The sequence below is a fragment of the Ceratotherium simum genome, chromosome 32 (genome assembly GCF_057802395.1).
Source record: "Ceratotherium simum simum isolate JZ-2026a chromosome 32, ASM5780239v1, whole genome shotgun sequence".
Lineage (NCBI taxonomy): Eukaryota > Metazoa > Chordata > Mammalia > Perissodactyla > Rhinocerotidae > Ceratotherium > Ceratotherium simum.
The window spans coordinates 15668703-15688909 of NC_141931.1; the positions used below are offsets into that span (position 1 = coordinate 15668703).

Sequence of the window (20207 nt, forward strand, 5' to 3'; positions counted from 1 at the left end):
TTGAGAACCTAAATTCATAGTAAGTTTAATAATTCTTTTGAGGTAAGCCATAATCCATCTTATCTGAAAGAAAAACTGATAATCAAACTGAGTTAGAGATGGTTGTGAAAATTAGAATAAATTGCATTAAAATACTAATATTTGAAGTTCTAGGATAGCAATGTTCCTATTGAGCAATGTTCCTATTGTTTATGAATACAAATCCTGAGGGTGGTATTGTCTTTTTCTCCTTATAGGAAACTCCTGTTTTTTCAAGCAATTAAGTTCTCTATGGGGAAATTGATATACTAGTTGGTTCAGTGATAGACTCCCAGCCTAAAATCCTTGTGCTTCCTTCTCTCCTTCTCACTGCAAAAAAGACAAAAGACTCCTAGTCTTACTCCTCTAAATTCTTCACTATACTTTTACCGCATCTCAACTCTGCCAGAATCGTTAATGCATGGATTCATAAAAATAGGATGAAGAATCAGCATTTCTATGAATAAACAGATTCCCAGCATAAAATTAGTTCTGCAAAAAAAAGCAGGCAAAGAAGCGACAATAAAGGCTAACTGGCTTCAAACTGATCATGAGAGCAATTCTTTGTTTCTGGCAAGTATCATTTTCAACTTAATGATGACCTTGAAAGGACAGAAAGGCTGTATAATGTGTGGTTGAGAATGTGGGTTCTGGAGGCAGATTGCCTGGATTTAAAATGGAGTTCCACCAATCACGAACTATACAACATTAAGCAAGTGTGCCAGTTATAAATTTACTGTATCTCAGCTCTAAATCCACCCTTCTTTGCCCTGCTTTGAGACACTGGAGCTGGACTTCTCTTTTGAAAAGCTCGTACAATGTTAGACTTTGTTAGTAGAGCACAGAATGGATACCACAAAACACAGCAGAGGAAGGAGCTTCTCTTTTTGGTTCCACTGAACTTTTTTTTTGCTCTTGGACCATGACTGCCAGCAATGTAAAGCGACCCAGTTACAGTCACCATTCAGTGAGTTCTGTACGCATCCTAGCAGATAATTTCTTCCTTGGCTCACTGGCTGTTAACCAAATCTAGCCCATAGCATCCCAGCAAATTTCTCCACCTTCCAGTGGGTCCCAGTCACACCCTCTCCAATAAAGTCTAAATCTCAGTGCTGGGGTGTGGGGAAAAGCACTCATCTAAATGTATGTATTCCTTCCTTGGATTCTCTGTCTCAGCCCTAGAGGTAGCAGCTGCTCCTCACATTTGTTAATTCTTTCTTTTTTACTGTTCTCACTTACATTTTTGTAGTTAACCACTTCTTTCCAGGTAATAATTCTTTATATTACATTTTCTCTGTTCAAATTACTAGTGTGATGTCTGTCTCTTGAATGGACACTCACTGATAAGAAAGTCTGTAAAATGAGGATAATTATACTGCCTATCTCTTAGATTTGTTTTGCTAATTAAAAGACCACGTACATTTGGTAACAGTCTTAATGTATACCAGAGACAGGCTTAGTATTGTTAATCCCAGGTAGAACATTCAATAGATAACTCTTCTGATATAGTAAGAACCAAAAATACTTTAAGAAATTCCTGATTGGGCTCTAGTTCAAGATGATGATGTAGCAAGATCCTGAACTCACCTCCTTCCACAGACAAACCAAATTTACAGCTACATATGGAACAATTTCCTTTGCAAAAAACCCCCAAAACTAGCTGAGCGACTCCTACACATTGGGCAAACGAGAAACAACCCACATTGAAGCAGGAAGGAGAGGCTGAGACACAATCTCGCCATAAACCCAGCTTCCGGCACAGCAATCCGCAATCAGGAAGGAACTCAAAACACAGAGCTTCTCTCTGAGGAGTGAAGGGTTGGAACCCCACATTGGGCACCCCAACTTTAAAGACCTGCACCTAAGAGACAAGCCCCCAAGCATCTAGCTTTGAAAACCAACAGGGCTCAAATCCACAAGACCCACAAGGCTATAGTGAACTAAGAAATAGCTCTTAAAGGGCTCACATGCTCAGACCCACTTGCCCAAAGATACCAGTGGAGATGCAGTTGAATGAGGTGACCAGACTTTATGTGAAAGAGGCTTATATGCTTATCTTCAAGTCTGACAGGCAGACATTTACTTTAACATATATCTAGGGGCCTGCTAGGATATTCTCCAGGAATGGAGGCTGGCAGGCACCATTTTGCACTCACTTCAACTCACTGGTACCTCCTGGAAATGAGTTTGTACCCTCCTCTGGGGCCCCAATTGTTGTGGCTGCTGCTCAGGGGACACTTCTAGGTCATCTGGCTCTGGCAGCCAGCAGGGCTTATTCTCATGGGACCCATAAGACTGTAACCAACAGAGAAAAAGTTCTTAATCAGCTACCATCCCCAAGGCACGAGAGGCAACAGACCGAGACACCCAGTTTTTCTGTGAAAAAGACTTATTAGCTTATCTTTATAGCTGCAGCCTGAGGAGCAGGCTTCTAATTAAACAAATATGTAAGGATCAACAGTAATCCTCTCCAGAGACCTCAGAGGATGGGCAATATCTCTGTGCTCTCCTTCTGCCACACTCTAGAACACCAGTATCTCTCAGAGACAAGCTCATATATATGTCTGGTGCCCCAGTTTTTGTGGCTGCCACCCAGGGGATGCCCGTTGATTGCCTAGCTCTGGTGGCCAGTAGGGCTTGCGTTCCTAGGCCCCATTGGACTTTAATCAACAGAGAGACAGTTTTTGGCAGGCTGCCACCCCCAGGGCACTGCACAGACAGCAGAATGAAACACACCCCCAGTCTTTCAGTGAAAGAGAAAGTCCTATTTGCTTGTCCTGGAGCTTTGGCCAGAAGGGTAGGCTTCTGGTTTGGCACACATATAGAGGCTTACTGTGGTGCACTCCAAGAATGGAGGCCAGTGGGTGCTATCTTTGCACTCTCCTTCTGCATGGCTCAGGTTGTCAGCATCTCCCTGAAAGGAACTTGGACTCTCATCTAGCATTCTGATTTTTGCAACTGCTGCTAAGAGAACACCTCTATATTGCCTGGCTCTGGTGGCCAGCAGGACTTAACTTGCAGTAGCACAGGACTATATATTATTTGCATATTTTAAAAGCTGCTGCCTGAGGATCTGGCTTCCAATCAACCAGAATCTAGGTGCTGACTGAGATCCTCCCCTTTGGGACACTGACAGGTCTTGGCACACCCTCAACTACTGGGAGTCAGTAAAAATAGAATAAGCTGCTTGGACAATCACAAAGGTTTGAGAGAAAAGCAAGAGCTAGGGCAGGATTGAATGATAAGGCTCATCTCCTACATGAGGACATTCCTTCAAGACTGGGAGAGGTGACTGTTTTATGTAATGCATAAAGCCAATACAGAGAATCAAGGAAATTGAATAAATAAAAGAATATGTTCCAAATGAAAGAACAATATAAAACCTCAGAAAAAGTCCTTAATGAAATTAAGTTAGGGGCTGGCCCCATGGCTTAGCGGTTAAGTGCACGCGCTCCGCTACTGGCGGCCCGGGTTCGGATCCCGGGCGCGCACCGACCCACCGCTTCTCCGGCCATCCTGGGGCGGCGTCCCACATACAGAAACTAGAAGGATGTGCACCTATGACATACAACTACCTACTGGGGCTTTGGGGGAAAAAAAAGGAGGAGGATTGGCAATAGATCTTAGCTCAGAGCCGGTCTTCCTCAGCAAAAAGAGGAAGATTAGCATGGATGTTAGCTGAGGGCTGATATTCCTCAGAAAATAAAAAAAAAGAAATTAAGTTAAATGATTTACATCTTAAAGAGTTCCAAATAATGGTCATAAAGATGCTCACTGAAGGTGGGAGAAGAATGAATGAACATAGTGAGAACTTTAACAAAGAGACAGAAAATATAAGAAAGTACCAAATAGAAATCATAGAGCTGAAGAATACAGTAACTGAAATGAAAAATACACCAGCGGGCTTCAAGAGCACACTAGATGAAGCAGAAGAAATGGTTAGTGAACTCAAAGACAAGGTAGAACTCAAAGACCAATATTCACATTATAGAGGTCCCAGAAGGAGAAGAGAGAGAAAGAGGGGTAGAAAACTTATTTGAAGAAATAATAACTGAAAACTTCTCTAACCTGGGGAAGAAAACAGACATCCAGATCCAAGAAGACCAGAGAGTCCAAATAAGATGAACTCAAAGAGACGCACACCAAGACTATTATAGTTAAAATGTCAAAAGTTGAAGACAAGCAGAGAATCTTAAAAGTGGCAAGAGAAAAACAACTTGTTACATACAAGGGAACCTCCGTAAGACTATTAGCATATTTTTCAGCAGAAATTTTGCAGGCCAGAATGAAGTGGCGTGATATATTCAAAGTGCTGGAAGAAAAAACTTCCGAATAAGAATACTCTATCTGTAAAGTTGTTCTTCAGAATTGAGGAGAGATAACGAGTTTTCAAGACAAGTAAAAGCTAAAGAAGTTTATCACCATTAAATCAGCCTTACAAGAAATGTTAAAGGGACTTCTTTAAGCTGAAAAGAAAAGGCAGTCATTAGTTTCCAGAAAACACATGAAAGTGTAAATCTCACTGATAAAGATATAGTAAAATTTAGAATAATCTAATGTTGTAAAAGTGGTGGATTAATCATTTATAAAGCTAGTGGAAAGGCTAAAGGACAAAATTAGTAGAAATAACTATAATGACAATAATTATTTAAGAGACACAAGATAAAAAGATGTAAAATGTGATATTAAAAACATGAAACATGTGAGTGGAGAAGAGTAAAAATGTAGAGCTCTGGAATTCATTTAAACTTAAGTTATTATAAACTTAAATAAACTGTTATAAATATAAGTTGTTATATATAAGCCTCAGGGTAACTACAAAGCAAAAAGTTATAGTAGATACATAAAAGGTAAAGAAAAAGTAATCTAAGCATACCACTACAGAATATCATCAAGTCACAAAGGCAAAATGCAAGAGAATAAAAAAGGAACAGAAGAACTGCAAAAAAGCCATAAAACAATTAACAAAATGGCAATAAGTACATACCTATCAATAATTACTTTAAATGTAAATGAACTAAATTCTCCAATCAAAAGAGTGCTGAATGGATTAAAAAAAAAAAAAAACAGAAACACCCATCTGTTACCTTCAAGAGACTCACTTTACATGTAACAACATACACAGACAAAAGTGAAGGGCTGGAAAAAGATATTACATGCAAAAGGAAACCAAAAGAAAGCTGGAGTAGCTGTACTTATATCAGACAAAATAGATTTTAAAACAAAAACTGTAATAAGAGACAAAGAAGGACATTGCATAATGATAAAGGGATCAATCCAATAAGTAGATATAACACTTGTAAATATTTATTCAGGGAACATGGGTGTTCATAAATATGTAAAGAAAATATTAACAGACCTAGAGTAAAAATAGACAGCAATACAATAATAGTAGGGAACTTTAATACCCCACTTTCAACAGTGAATAGATCATCCAGGCATAAAATCAAAAAGGCAGCATGAGCCTTAAATGATACACTAGAACAGATGGACTTAACAGATATACACAGAACATTGCATCTAAAGCAACATAATACACTTTCTTCTCAAGGACACATGAAACATTCTCAAAGATAGACCATATATTGGGAAATAAAACAAGTCTCAATAAATTTAAGAAGACTGAAATCATATCAAGCATCTTTTACAACTACAATGTTAAGAAACTAGAAGTAAACTACAAGAAGAAAACTGGAAAAAATCACAGATATGTGGAGATTAAACAACATGCTACCGAACAACAAATGGGTCAAAGAAGAAATCAACGAGAAATCAACAAATATCTTGAGACAAATAAAAATGGAATACACATACCAAAACTTGTGGAATGAGGCAAAAACAGTTCTAAGAGGGAAGTTCATAGCAATAAATGCCTACCTCAAGAGACAAAAAAAGTTTCAAATAAACAACCTAACTTTACAGCTGAAGGAACTAGAAAAAGAACAAATTAAGCCCAAAGTTAGTAGAAGAAAGGAAATAACAAAGATCAGAGTGGAAATAAGTGAAATAGAGACTAAAGTGTCAATAGAAAAGATCAATAAAACTAAGAGCTGGTTTTTTGAAAGGATAAACAAAATTGACAAACTTTTAGCTAGAATTACCAAGAAAAAAAGAGAGAAGACTCAAATAAATAAAATCAGAAATGAAAAAGGAGATATCATAGTTATTATAACTGATACTACAGAAATATAAAGCATCATAACAGATCACTGTGAAAAATTATACAGCAACAAATTGGAGAACCTAGAAGAAATGGATAAATTTCTAGAAACACACAATCTAACAAGACTGAATCAAGAAGAAACAGAAAATCTGAACAGATAATTAGGAATAAGGAGATTGAATCAGTAATCAAACACTTCCCAACAAACACAAGTCCAGGACTAGATGGCTTCACTGGTAAATTCTTCCAAAGCATTAAAGAAGAATTAATATCAATTCTTCTCAAACTCTTCCAAAAAATAGAAGAGGAAAGAATATTTCCACTCATTTTTGAGGCCAGCATTACCCTGATGTCAAAACCAGTCAATGACACCACACAGACAAAAAAATTACAGGCCAATATCCTTGGTGAACATAGATGTTCATCACACATCTCAACAAAATATTATCAAACCAAATTCAACAGTACATTAAAAGGATCATACAATATGATCAAGTGGTATTTATTCCAGGGATGCAAGAATGGTTCAACATCCACAAATCAGTCAATGTGACACACCACATTAACAAAATGAAGGAAAAAATCATATTATCATCTCAATAGATGGAGAAAATTATTTGACAAAATTCCACATGCGTTTAAGATAAAAACTCTCAACAAAGTGGGTATAGAAGGAACATACGTCAACATATAAAGGCCATATATGACAAGCCCACAGATAACATCTTACTCACTGGGGAAAAGCTAAAAGCTTTTCCTCTAAGATCAAACACAAGACAAAGATGCCCACTTTTGGCACTTTTATTTACCATAGTATTGGAAATCCTAGCCAGAGCAATTAGGCAAGAAAAAGAAATAAAGGACATTCAAACTGGAAAGGAAGAAGTCAAACTGTCACTATTTGCAGATGACATGATATTATATATAGAAAACCCTAAAGACTCCACCAAAAAATGTTAGAACTAATCAATGAATTAAATAAAGTTGCAAGATACAAAATCAATATACAAAAATCTGTTGCATTTCTATACATTAATAACAAATTATCAGAAACAGAAATTAAGAAAACAATCACAATTGTATCAAAAAGAATAAAATATCTAGGAATAAATTTAATCAAGGAGGTGAAAGACCTGTACAAGACACTGGTGAAAAAAACTGAAGACACAAATAAATGAAACAATATTCTATGCTCATGGATTATAAAAATTAATGTTGTTAAAATGTCCATATTACTCAAAGCAATCTACAGATTCAATGCAATTCCTATCAAAATTCCAATGGCATTTTTCAAAGAAGTAGAAAAAAAATCCTAAAATTTTTATAGAACCACAAAAGATCCCAAATAGCCAAAAAATCTTGAGAATGAAGAACAAAGCTGGAGGCATTTGGCTACCTGATTTCAAACTATATTACAAAATTATGGTAATCAAAACAGTATGGTATTGGCATGAAAACAGACACATAAATCAATGGAACAGAATAGAAAGCTCAAAAGTAAACCCACCCATATATAGTCAACTAATTTCATACAAAAGGAGCCAAGAATATATAATCAGGAAAGGACAGACTCTTCAATAAATGGTGTTGGGAACACTGGACAACTACATGCAAAAGAATGAAGCTGGAACACTATCTTGCACTATACACAAAAATTAACTCAAACTGGATTAAAGACTTGAGCATAAGACACGGAACCACAAAAGTCCTAGAAGAAAACATAGGCAGGAAGCTCCTTGACATTGGTCTTGGCAATGATTTTTTGGATTTGACACCATAAGCAAGGCAACAAAAGCAAAAATCAACAAGTGGGACTATATCAAACTAAAAAGCTTTTGCACAGCAAAGGAAAGCATCATCAAAATGAAAAAGCAACCTACCGAATGGGAGAATATATTTGCAAGTCACATATCTGACAAGGGATCAATATCCAAACCCAGTCATGTGTTGCTTAACAATGGGGATACGTTCTAAAAATTGTGTGATTTCATCAAGATGTGAACATCATAGAGTGTACTTATACAAACCTACATTGTGTAGCCTACTACACACCTAGGCTGTATGGTACTAATCTTAGGGGTCACTGTCATATATGTGGTCTGTTGTTGACCAAAATGTCGTTATGTGGTGCATGACTGTATATAAAGAACTCACATAACTCAATAGAAAAAAAAATATGTTTAAAAAATGGGCAGAGGATCTGAATAGACAGTTTTCCAAAGAGGACATACAAACGGCCAAAAGGCACACGAAAAGTTGCTCAACACCACTACTCATCAAGGAAATGCAAATCAAAACCACAAAGAGATATCACCTCTCACCTATTAGAATGACTATTATCAAAAATATGAGAAATATCAACTGTTGGCTAGGATGTAGAGAAAGGGAACCCTTGTGCACTATTTGTGGGAATGTAAATTGGTGCAACCACTATGGAAAACAGTATGGAGGTTTCTCAAAAAATTAAACATAGACCTACCATATGATCCAGCAATTCCACTTCCGGGCTGTGATATCATGATTTATAATAAATATAGATTTGATCTTTATTCCCATTTCTGGCACAGAGTTCCTATAATCCTTGGAATCTTCTAAGTGTTGAGAGTGCTCAAGATGTCTTTTGTTATGTTAATTAATTGACTTCTGGAAAGCACCTAAGGATGGAAGCTGATTGCCACTGGAGCCAACCATGTGATTAGAGGATTAGAACTCTCAGTCCCACCCCCTGACCTCCAGGGAGGGGGAGAGGCTGGAGGCTGAATCAATTGTCAATGGCTAATGACTTAATCAATCATGCCTATGTAATGAAGCCTCCATAAAAACACAAAAGGATGGAGTTCTGAGAGCTTTCAGGTTAGTGAACATGTGGAGGTGCTGGGAGAGTGGTGTGCCTGGAGAGGGCATGGAAGCTCTGCATCCTTTCCCCATATCTTGCCCTATGCATCTCTTCCATCTGGCTGTTCCTAAGTTGTATCATTTCGTAATAAATTGGCAATCTAGTAAGCAAAATGTTTCTCTGAGTTCTGTGAGCCACTCTAGCAAATTAGTTGAACCCAAAGAAGATGTCTTGGGAACCTCTGACTTATAGACAGTCAGAAGTACGGAAATCAACCTGGACTTACAACCGGCATCGGAAGTCTAAGGAGGGGAGTGTGGGAACCTCCAATCTGTAGCCAGTCAGTCACAAGCACAGGTAACAACCTGGGCTTGGGACCCATGTCTGGAGAGGAGGGGGCAAGGTGGGCAGTCTCGTAGGACCTAACCCTTAACCTGTAGAACCTGATGGTTCCAGGTAGATAGTGTTGGAAGTGAGTTGAATTGCAGGACACCCAGCTGGTGTCCTGAGCATTGCTTGTCGGTGTGGGGAACCCCACCTCCTCGCACTGGAACTAGGTCCAAGGAACCCAAAAGATGGATAGTTACCCAAAGAATTTGAAACACTAACTCAAAAAGATATATGCACCCCCATGTTCATTGTAGCATTATTTACAATAGCCAAGATAAGGAAACAACCTAAGAAGTTTCCATGGATGGATGAATGGATAAAGAAAATGTGTATAAACTGTAAATACATATATGGAACATATGGAATACATGTATATATTCCATATATACAATGGAATATTATTCAGCCATAAAAAAAGGAAATCCTGCAATTTGTGACAACATGGATGGAACTTGAGGACATTTTGCTACTTGAAATAAGTCTGACACAGAAAGATAAATGCCATATGATCTCACTTATACATGGAATCTAAAAAAAAAAGGAAACAATAGCAAAAACAAAAACCAAGCTCATAGATACAGAGAACAGATTGGTGGTTGCTAGAGGCAGGGGGTAGAGGGTTGGCAAAACCGGTGAAGGGGCTCCAAAGGTACAAACTTCCAGTTATAAAATAAATAAGTCATGAGAATGTAATGCACAGCATGGCGACTATAGTTAATAATACTGTATTGCATATTTGAAAGTTGCTAAGAATAAATCTTAAAAATTCTCATCACAAGAAAAAAAGAATTTTGTAACTATGTATGGTGATGGATGTTAACTAGACTTATTGTTATGATCATTTTGCAATATATACAAATATCATTACTGTAATCTGAAACTAATATGTTATATGTCAATTATACCTCAATAAAAAAATAAAAATTAAAAAAAAATTTTTAAAAATTTCAAAAAAAACCCACCAGTTAGCAATTATACTCATAAACACTTGAGTTTCTATGAAGCATTATCTTTAGAGGGCAGATTTATAAGGTCACATAAACATTTTTATGAAAAATGATAAACAGAACCATCTGTATGTAAACACTGGCCAAACATCTATTTAATAATTATGAGCTGGATAAAAACTAGACACATTATTACATCCAACATAAAAAATCATGCTGATGATTACCGTATTTGGTCTTGATAAGATATGCTCAGTTAACCATAAGGGAATAATTTAATTTAACTAAAAACTCTAGTTGGTCTTTTTGGTTGTTGTTGAAGAGAACAGTGAGAAATTCAAGAGTATCTCAATATCTTTAGAATGTACCTGATCTGGTGGAAAAAAAGCACCAAACAGTGCCTAGCACATAGTAGGCACTTAATAAATACCTGGTGAATAAAAATCAATCTGTTTTAGACTACTAGGGCTGGAACATCACCTACAATTCTTCTTGTAACCTTGCTTAGTTTGGCTGAGAGACTAAGCTAAATTGAACTAGGACTCTCATGTCATTTAGGGCTTCACTCAGTTGGAAATGGAAAATATTAAATCTTTTATCGTTATAGGTCATTGGGAGTTAACTCCAGGAATTTCTATCCAAAAATGATTAGTTTCATATTATAATTTTATAAATATACAGGCAGAGTAAAAATTAGTATATTATAAACTGAGTTTCAAAAAAAAATAAATTCCTGCTGAGAAATTATCTGCCTTCTATAGAATACATTACCCAACTCAGAGTTACAATAAACACTTTGTTTATACCTCTATTCTAGTTCTAACTATTAAATCAATGAGTTTCTTACCTAATAGACTAAGTTTCTCGAGGGAAATGACCACACTTTATTCTTTACTGAATGTATTGGTATCGGGTAGATGCTCAATGAAGGATTTTGGTGAGTCACAGCACGGCCACTTTGCCAATGTATTGGAACTCAACAATGTCCCTGATTTTTCTCATCATTCTGATCTATGTTCTGCACGGATTGTTGGCAGGGTCTCTCCAACTCTGTGCTCCACCATGCCTCACGAATATGTTCATGCCCCACCATTGTCTTGACTGAAAACTGCCTTGAGTTTCACTTCAGGAATGGATGGTCAATAAAGTGTGATACTCCTACTATAATCTTCCCTTTTGCCTGTCTTCATTGTCTTCAATAGCAGTTATTTAAATACTTTTGCAAAAGCTTGTCCACCAACATCCCCCTTCTCTTCCTTCTTTATTAATTTTCCAGGGATGCTAGCATAACTTGAGAGTCAAGTAAGTATAAGGCAGAAAGAATGGATACACTGCCTTGGAGAAACTCAAAGGAGACTCTCACAGATTTAAAAATATATAGGACTAGCCATGATCTATAGTTTTATGACCAATTTATTCATAGGTGCACTATAGTTTGAAAGAACATTCTTAAGCATTATGTAGTCCCCTGCCATTAATTGTACTGGCATGGCAATTGTTTAGAATAAGAGTAGGCGAATATTCTTACCATCTCAAAAAGAATTTAATAAAGGAATGTTTATAATACATTCTTGTTCTTGTCTTTTGAGTTCTATCCTGCATTTATTTATACTCGAACACAGCAAAACTAAAAGTTAAAGAGATGTCTTCGTTCATTGGTTTGCTTTCAACTGCAAGTCATTGCAGTTGTGTAGAGGTCTCAGTTCTGACTGTCTTCGTTAAACGACACTCACTTGAGTAGTACGCACTTTACATTCAGAGAATAAATATGTACACACATCTTAGCCCAGTGAATCAGTTCTTTCACTCACCACAGTTGGCTTCATCTGCTCCATTTGGACAGTCAGATGTAAAATCATAGACCCTGCTGGATGAAATATCGCCTGCATCCTCAATCGGCATGAATCCAGCTTCAAAATTAAGAGATGGAGAGGATACAACATCTTCTTGTCCTTCAATAAATAAATGGAATGCTTAATTGCTTCATGAACACTAGTTTTCAAATATGCAGAAGAGGAAGCTGGATAAAAGGCCAAATCAGAGTACAATTTGCTCTTTTCATCATGTGTAGGGTGCTTCAAATGTAAACAGGTTAATACTCTCAGGATTGCTCTGAAGTACTACAGCCATTTGCAGGCCAGGCTTCAAAGGCTTTAATTCAAGTACAGGGTCTCAGTAAATCTCGGGCCACTCTGTCCCCCAGATACAACATAATTCACTATCCGTAGGTCATGGCACATTTTTTAACTCCCCTTCCAGTCTCGTCCCTAAACTTCTGCCAGGTAGTAGCACTAAATTCCATACAGGAGATCCTATAATTGCCTATTAGACAAATTTGCAAAACTGTAAGGAAGTTTTTTTTTTCCTTTGCATAAAACCATTGGTCTTTCAGGAATAATTTATATAATTTTGGCCTAATTAGAATTAGCTCTAACCAATCGAGCTGGTGTTCGGATGAAGCACACATAAATGAGTTTTGAGTTAATTTATGAAAAGAATTCTCTGTAAGTAAGATCAAGCACTCTCAGAGACTTCTGCCAAGGTTCATTTTAGTGATAATTTAAAACCTTTAACCAGACTTTTGCCTCCAATTACATTCTTTTCAATGTCAACTTTAATGCCTTCCTACTATTCCAATTCTGGTGATGTGGTATGTGATGAGGAGAAGGAAAATGTTTAATTAAATAACAGAAATAGGTAATGCTAGTTAACCCTCCAAAACTCATTAATCATTAAATCTGCTGCCTTACATTCTTCACTGTCTATCAGAACTACACACACACACACACACACACACACACACACACACAGCTTTAGAAAGGTTTATTATAAAATCAGGACACACATTCTGAATAAAGTAAATACACATTAACACAATATAAAGTTAGCACATAGAATTATACAAACTCGCCAATGAAAGATGTCTTTAATAAAGGACCTTTAATTAAAAGTTCTTTAACTCGGGTCTCAATTCAGAATTGTTTCTCCTATATCATCCTCAATTAGTGTATTTAACTCTGGTGAGAATGCAACTTTTCCTCTCACTAAATATGTTGTTTAAGGAAACATAACTTCCGACTATATGATATGCCCGATTTCTACATGCAAGTATTTTTCATGTATAGAGATTAAGAAAAATGAAATGTGACAGTTTTCAGGTAACATTTTTAATACTGTCTATTGATTAATTGAAATCTAATTATAGCGGTGGTCAAAGAGAAACATCTATTAGTGTTCAAATGACAAAGTAACTGCAGGCACAATGTATCCTGTTTCAACGCACTCTCAGAACCTAAGTAATGGTTAAATTTTCAAAAATGCCTATTCGACTATTTGGGGTCCATTTTTATGACAATCTTCCTGTCCCTTAATTGAAATTCTCTACAAAATAGTTAGTCAAAGAATTAGCCAAACTTCATCTGTTTCTTGAACATATTATGTTTTGAATTTAAACACAATTTTAGGGTCAAGTTTGAAATTTTTGGCTGGCCTTAGTCACTTTTCTAAACACGATAATTTTTTTGAACTCCTGGGTGATTCTAAAACATGCATTTCATTATATATTCATTTGAAGTGCCAAACAAAATTAAAATAGAATTGAATTTTTATAGAAGTGTTCTTATAGAAGTGCAAAATAATTAAAATTCATAATTTTTATAATTAAAAAATTTGTATGTGACAATTTTAGCCTCAAGCATAGAATATTATTGGAAGCGAGCCTATAGCCTAGACTGTGATATATTGTATTTTTACCTTTTTTTTAAAAAAAATGTTTTAGTTTTCAAGGATGTGTGATATAATCCACATCCTAGTATTAGGTATTAGTGAGTCATATTATTGAAGGATTCTAATATATTTTATATTTTGATATCAAGGAGAACTAATTATGTCAATATTCAAAATTACAATAACCACAAGAAAAAACTTACCTTTGTTTTGTATACTGGTACCTGGAAGTGACTTATATGAAATTTCACATTCTTGGGATATAGTGATGTCATCTAGTGCAACGGTAGCATTTGATGATAAAATAGTAGCTTCTAAAATTAACTATAATTACAGAAAGATAAACTATTAAAAATAAACCATAAAAGTGTTGAAATAACTTTCTAGACCCAAGATGGAGGCTCTCCTGCCCCAGATGATAATTTTTCTGTCCTTGTTAATGCTCTGGTTGATCAGAAACTCAGTATATTCAGTCAGCCAATTCCCAAACACCAAGGCAACTCGAGACTCTTTACTACTTATATTCCTGTTCCTTCTCACCCAGACAAGGTTGACTATGTGGCCCCAGTCAACCAGATATTTTCTATTTTTCCCTTCCTTGTTCTTTGTTCTTTATCATATAAAAGCTTTCTGCTGTCTGCCCCATTTTACGTTTCTCTGAATGGAGACTGTCCGCTTCATGAAGTGTTCAATAAAGTCTGTTTGTAGCACGGAAATTGTCTTCTTTAATCATTTTTTAACAAAAATAAAAGTCTTACAATCATATTTCTTTGTGTAGAGAAGCTCATTTGCATCTGTGCCATCTTCCAATCTAATTTTAGAAAATTGTTTTGACCAGAACATTTAAATTATAAATTTATAAAGTCATAACTGCTTTGACAGCATCTTATGTAACCTTAATATCTTAGGTAACCTTGTTTCCATTAAAACTTGTAACATTCATCACTACTGAAGGGCTGCCTTCCCATTGGAGCCATTAAGAGTCATATGCATTTAAAATGAGCTCTTTGGGGTAATCAACTGTGTGCTTTACAACTCAATTTAATTGAGATATGAATTCATTTGTAATGGGTCTGCTGGAGGCAATGATTCATTTCCATATCAGAATATTTAAATACATATATATTATGTATACATATACAGAAACCTACTTAGTGAGGTAAAGCGTACAATCAATAACCGTATACAGTGGTTAATAATATTCATATGCTAAAGCACTTGGAGGTATCTAAGTTTAATTTATTCTAACACTCTGAATAATGATGGATATAATTTGTTTTCTTTCTTGTTAATCACTCGCATTATTCTGTTGCTATTCCACCATCTTAAAAAAAAGGAAAGAAAGAAATTATGTCTGGAGTCTTAAGGAAGCATAGCAGGACCACCAGTCCAGGACACAGCTAGTAGGTGTATCTCCATCCTGATAACAGGGAGGATCTCTGATCTCAAAGATCTTACAACTTACTTGGTAAGACACATTAACAACCAAACTACACCATAAGTGCTACACAAGAGATATGCATAAGATACTAAGCGAATCAAAGAAAAGCACTTCATTATTTCTGCCAAGAACGTGAGGCAGAATTTGAAAAAAGATTGGGTAAAGAGGTCTTAAACCTCAGTTATAATTGCTGCCTAAGATTTTGCTACTTTGAGAAACTGGTAACATTACAAGCAAAAGCAAGGAGATGTGAAAGTATATGGCACATTTAGAAAATTCTGGGTGTCATAGGATGATGGGTTCAAGACACAGTACCCCAAAATATCGCACCTTGGCATACTAAATATTTTAAGTGAAGGAATTTGAGAAATGGCATATGCAGGATGGACATGCCCTTCTCCTAAAGCAGATCCTAAAACCCTCATGTGAGAGGTGCCCTCCTTATACCCAGAGACATCCTTATCTCCAAAGACAAAAGGACACAGAGAAGAATCCAGACAGGCCATGCTGTTTCTTCCAGTTTACCACACTAGCTCATACTCTTTGCCCTATCATATCTTTCCATGACTGTCCACATTCATCAAGCCTAGCATCAAACCATCAAAAACACTCAGGTTTAACTGTTTCTTTGGGTCTTCGTTTCCTGACGAAGGCACACATGCCAGGTAAAACTTAAGTAATTTTATATGCTTTTCTCACGCTAATACGGCTTTGTCAGTTTAATTTTCAGACCCAGCCAGGGACTCCAACAGAGTCAAGGAAAAAACTTTTTCTCCCCTACATAGAAGTATAGAATTTTAAGAGAACAACAAATTAACTGAATAGTAGATGGATAGTGCTGATTGCACGAATTGGTGCAGTCCAATTGGAGAACAATTTGATGTCATCTATTAAAAAGAAAAATAACATAGATTACAAAAATTAATCCCACTTCTCAGTGTTTACCCTAGAGAGATACTCCGAGGCATAAACAGGAAGGCCTGTGCAGGAATGTTTACTTCAATGTTTTGACAGCAAACGAATAGGAACAACTTAAATGGGAATCAATAAATAAATGGTGATATGGACCATGTACTACTAAGCCAGTTAAAAATAATATCTATCTCTATGTGCTAATAGGGAAAGATCTTCAACACATGTTTCTGAGTAAACAATTAAATTACAGAAGAAAATTTATAGCACGACACCACTTAGGCTGAAAATACACAACAGTTTAGATTTCTAGATATATGTGGTACATACGTACATATTAAATAAATAGAAAAGGGTCTAGAAGTAAAAATAAATTAGTGTCTATACTTATGTCAAGATAAAACTATGATGGGAGGTGAGGGTGGTCATGAGGGACTATTGCTTTATCTTTTTTATACTTTATAATGAGATGTATATAATTTTAATGATTTTTAAAGTTCTGATTAGAGCTACTTTCTGTAGAGTCTTGGCCAAGAAATTTGGCCTTCATACAAGAGGCAGAAAATAATAACAGATTTTAAAGAAGGATTTTGATGAAATATAGCCAAGATTTGTAATTGAGGAATATATTATGCTTATACTATTAAGTTACTGTAATTTATTTTGGACAGCTTTAATTTTGAAAGAATTCTTCTAGTATTCATTATTATAACACATCTTACACCAAAGTCAGTTAAGACACAGATGCTTAATTCTTCAGACTCATTAGACAAGCATTTGTTGACCACTATATTTGAAAGACTATGCCACTCAAAGAAAAGCTGGAGAAAAGACAGAATGTTTGGGGCACTTCTCTGTGCCCTTAGAGAGGTACATGCTCCTATTCTTTGAGTAGAGTGCATAGGCCCTGGGATGAGCTAAAGTAGAACTATTATGATAGGTCTTTAAAATACGGTTACATCATTTTGTTGGAAGGGAAACACTAGCCTCTTTTAGATATTCACGTTAAAATGCAACTATAAGACAACTTCCAAAGCAAAACAAAAATGATATGAGGTCATCTACACCTCTGCTTGCTTACTTCTATATAATTAAATTCAAGACTACACGATGAAAAATTATAATTCTACCATTAATTAAAATCCTCCCAATTTAAACAGAAAAAAAATATTACTTCCCCTAAAAATGTATCTTACATCTGTAAATAACATGATCTGATGGTTCCAAAATTATCTTCACTATTCCTATTTTGTATTGCTTGTTTTAACTAAGCTGATGTTATTTTTTAATAAATTAAAAGAAACTAATTAATTAATATTGATTATTAATTGATACTGAGAGGTTGCTCAGAATAGATGTTTCACCCATGGATGAAGTAAGACTAAAAACCTCATTTTATAATATTCTCAAGGTAATTTGAGAATTTAAATTTAAATTATATGTAGATATCTTTTCCTTCCAAAACTATTTTTCAGGCTCTTGCTGATTTTGTTTTATTCAATTACATTATATTACTCCCTACATAAGCAAAATCATGTCTTATTTTTGCTTTCAGGAACCACAGCAACTTGGAAATATTGTTTACAATCAAGTGATTACTTTTTACATCTGCAAAACCGAGAGAAGCTTTTCCAGAGAAATACTCAACCAGCATATTCAGATTTTGGTTCTTTGATACTTTGTTTTAAAAAAGAATAACAAGAACGAATAAATATGAATCTAAGAAGAAATGGAGAAAGTAGGAATATAATAAGAAGAAATAAAGAAAAATTGGAATATAGTAATTTTTAAAGAATGATGGTGGTATTAATAAGATCAACAGATAACTTTTATTTAGTGCTTACTACATACCAGGGACGTTCGCTTGTTTTAACCCTGTGAAGATGGTGCTATTTTCATCCTTATTTTAAAACAAAGGAAACAGAAGCTTAGAGAGTTGAGGTAATTGGTTGAAGGTCACATATCAAATAAGAAAAGTATGTAACCTGAGTCATTAATAATTATGCTCTACTGCATCAACTCTAATGAAATAAAGAGATAACTGGTCTTTAGCAGATGCTGAAGGACAGAGCTAGCCGGCAAAACAAGATTTAATGAGGCCCTAGATTAAGAAGGCTGAGGACACAGCAATTTACAGAGACTAGATCAGCTTTTACTTTTATATTATAAATCTTACCCTTCACTGAATCTTCAAATAATGTCGGGAAATTGTTATTGATTTATATCATTGACTCTGATAAAGAGTGAACATGGTATCAATCATGGTGGAAAATTTCACAAAAGGGTCATTTTAAAATGAAATCTAAAATATGACACAATTATGTTTTAATGGGAAACTCAAAGAAAGTAGATCAACTGGAAATCAATGGACGGTACTCAGAAAAAGTGCCACTTCTAGATATTAAAATGAAGAACAGTAATTAGGTAAAAAGAAACTATAAATAAATATATTAGTGTAAAAAGCTGAACATATAAAATGAACAGGCCAAGTTAAAACAGATCATAAAGAATATTATTAGCTATTTGACTTACACTCTTCCAATAAAAACTGCACAGGAAATGGAAAGAGTATTGAAATGTTGGTAATTTGTTGTTCTTACAGAATAAACAGTAAGCCTCATCCTTTTCCACCAGGAAGAATGAAATCCCTACCTACCTAGGCGTGCTTATTTCCTTAGGAACTCAAAGCAATTTGCACTCTGTCGTGATGTCCACAAGAGACATCAAAAGGACCACAGTCAATCAGATTTTCACAGCTGCAAGGAAACACAGAGGTCGTACAGCCTGAGGTCTTTGTCCTTTCCGATGTTTGGATTGGATTGGATTACGCTGTATAAATATGTTCAGAGTGTAGTCACATTGAACCGCTGGCCAGACGATGACTAAGGTCACTTTTAAATGATTCAGTCCACTAAACTTAAAGTGCCAAGGAAGGCTGTTTTCAAGAAGATGAACTTCATACACTTGAATATTTAAAAGCTAGATTGACTATTTGTAGGTATAATATCCTTTCCATTTGTTGTTGATAAAAGCATGAAATAGAACTGCACCTTGCTAGAATCCTCATGCATATTTCCATACTTTTGAAAATATACTTAGAGGAATCAGGTTAAAATCAACATAATATTATGTTTTTTTCCTGCAGAGGACAAGAATGGAAAAGAAAGGGGTACAAAGAGGATAAAAGCGGCATCTTTATAGGCAAACATTAACATTATAAGCAAACAAAATATTAACATTAGTTAATTCTGAGGTATGAGTACATGGGTGTTTGCCTCTTTCTATATTCTCTACTTGTTTGAACTATTTAATAATATATATAAGTAATATTAATGTGTTAAATAATACTGTGTGTATATATCTGTGTGTGACTGTGTATTTACGTATCTTGCGTGTGTGTATATGTGCGTGCATGTGTGTGTGTGTGTGTGTGTGTATAAAACTTGGACTGATTCACACCAGAATGTTAACACAGGCTTGCAGTTTCTTATCTCAAGTCTTTGGGTCCAGCTGGGTTTTGAAACGTGAATGGTTTAGAGTTGAGAATGTTACTATAACACCTATTGTGTATATTACATGATACCCCCAGGGACATGGGGGCAGCACTCTATAATCAAACTCATCACTAAATGAACTGCCTAGAGACCTCACACTGGTTTGGGTCAGGTTCAATTTTGCCTCTAAATTCATTTTTCAAAAGCTTATCGCTTTCCAAATTTGAATTTTCCAAATTGCTGATTAGAGATTGTAGACCTGTAATGGCCTCTTTAATGG

General features: G+C 35.6%; 1 protein-coding gene across 6 annotated transcripts in view; it reads right to left on the reverse strand.

Moving 5' to 3' along the window:
• Window positions 1-20207, reverse strand: part of MALRD1 (MAM and LDL receptor class A domain containing 1) — an 846741-nt gene that overhangs the window by 557889 nt on the left and 268645 nt on the right. For all 6 annotated transcript variants that reach the window (XM_087420773.1, XM_087420775.1, XM_087420776.1 and 3 more), the window contains 2 exons: window positions 14284-14404; window positions 12166-12306 (listed from right to left, as the gene is read on the reverse strand). In XM_087420773.1, the coding sequence (XP_087276899.1) occupies window positions 12166-12306; window positions 14284-14404 (262 nt within the window). The remainder of the gene's footprint in view (window positions 1-12165; window positions 12307-14283; window positions 14405-20207) is intronic.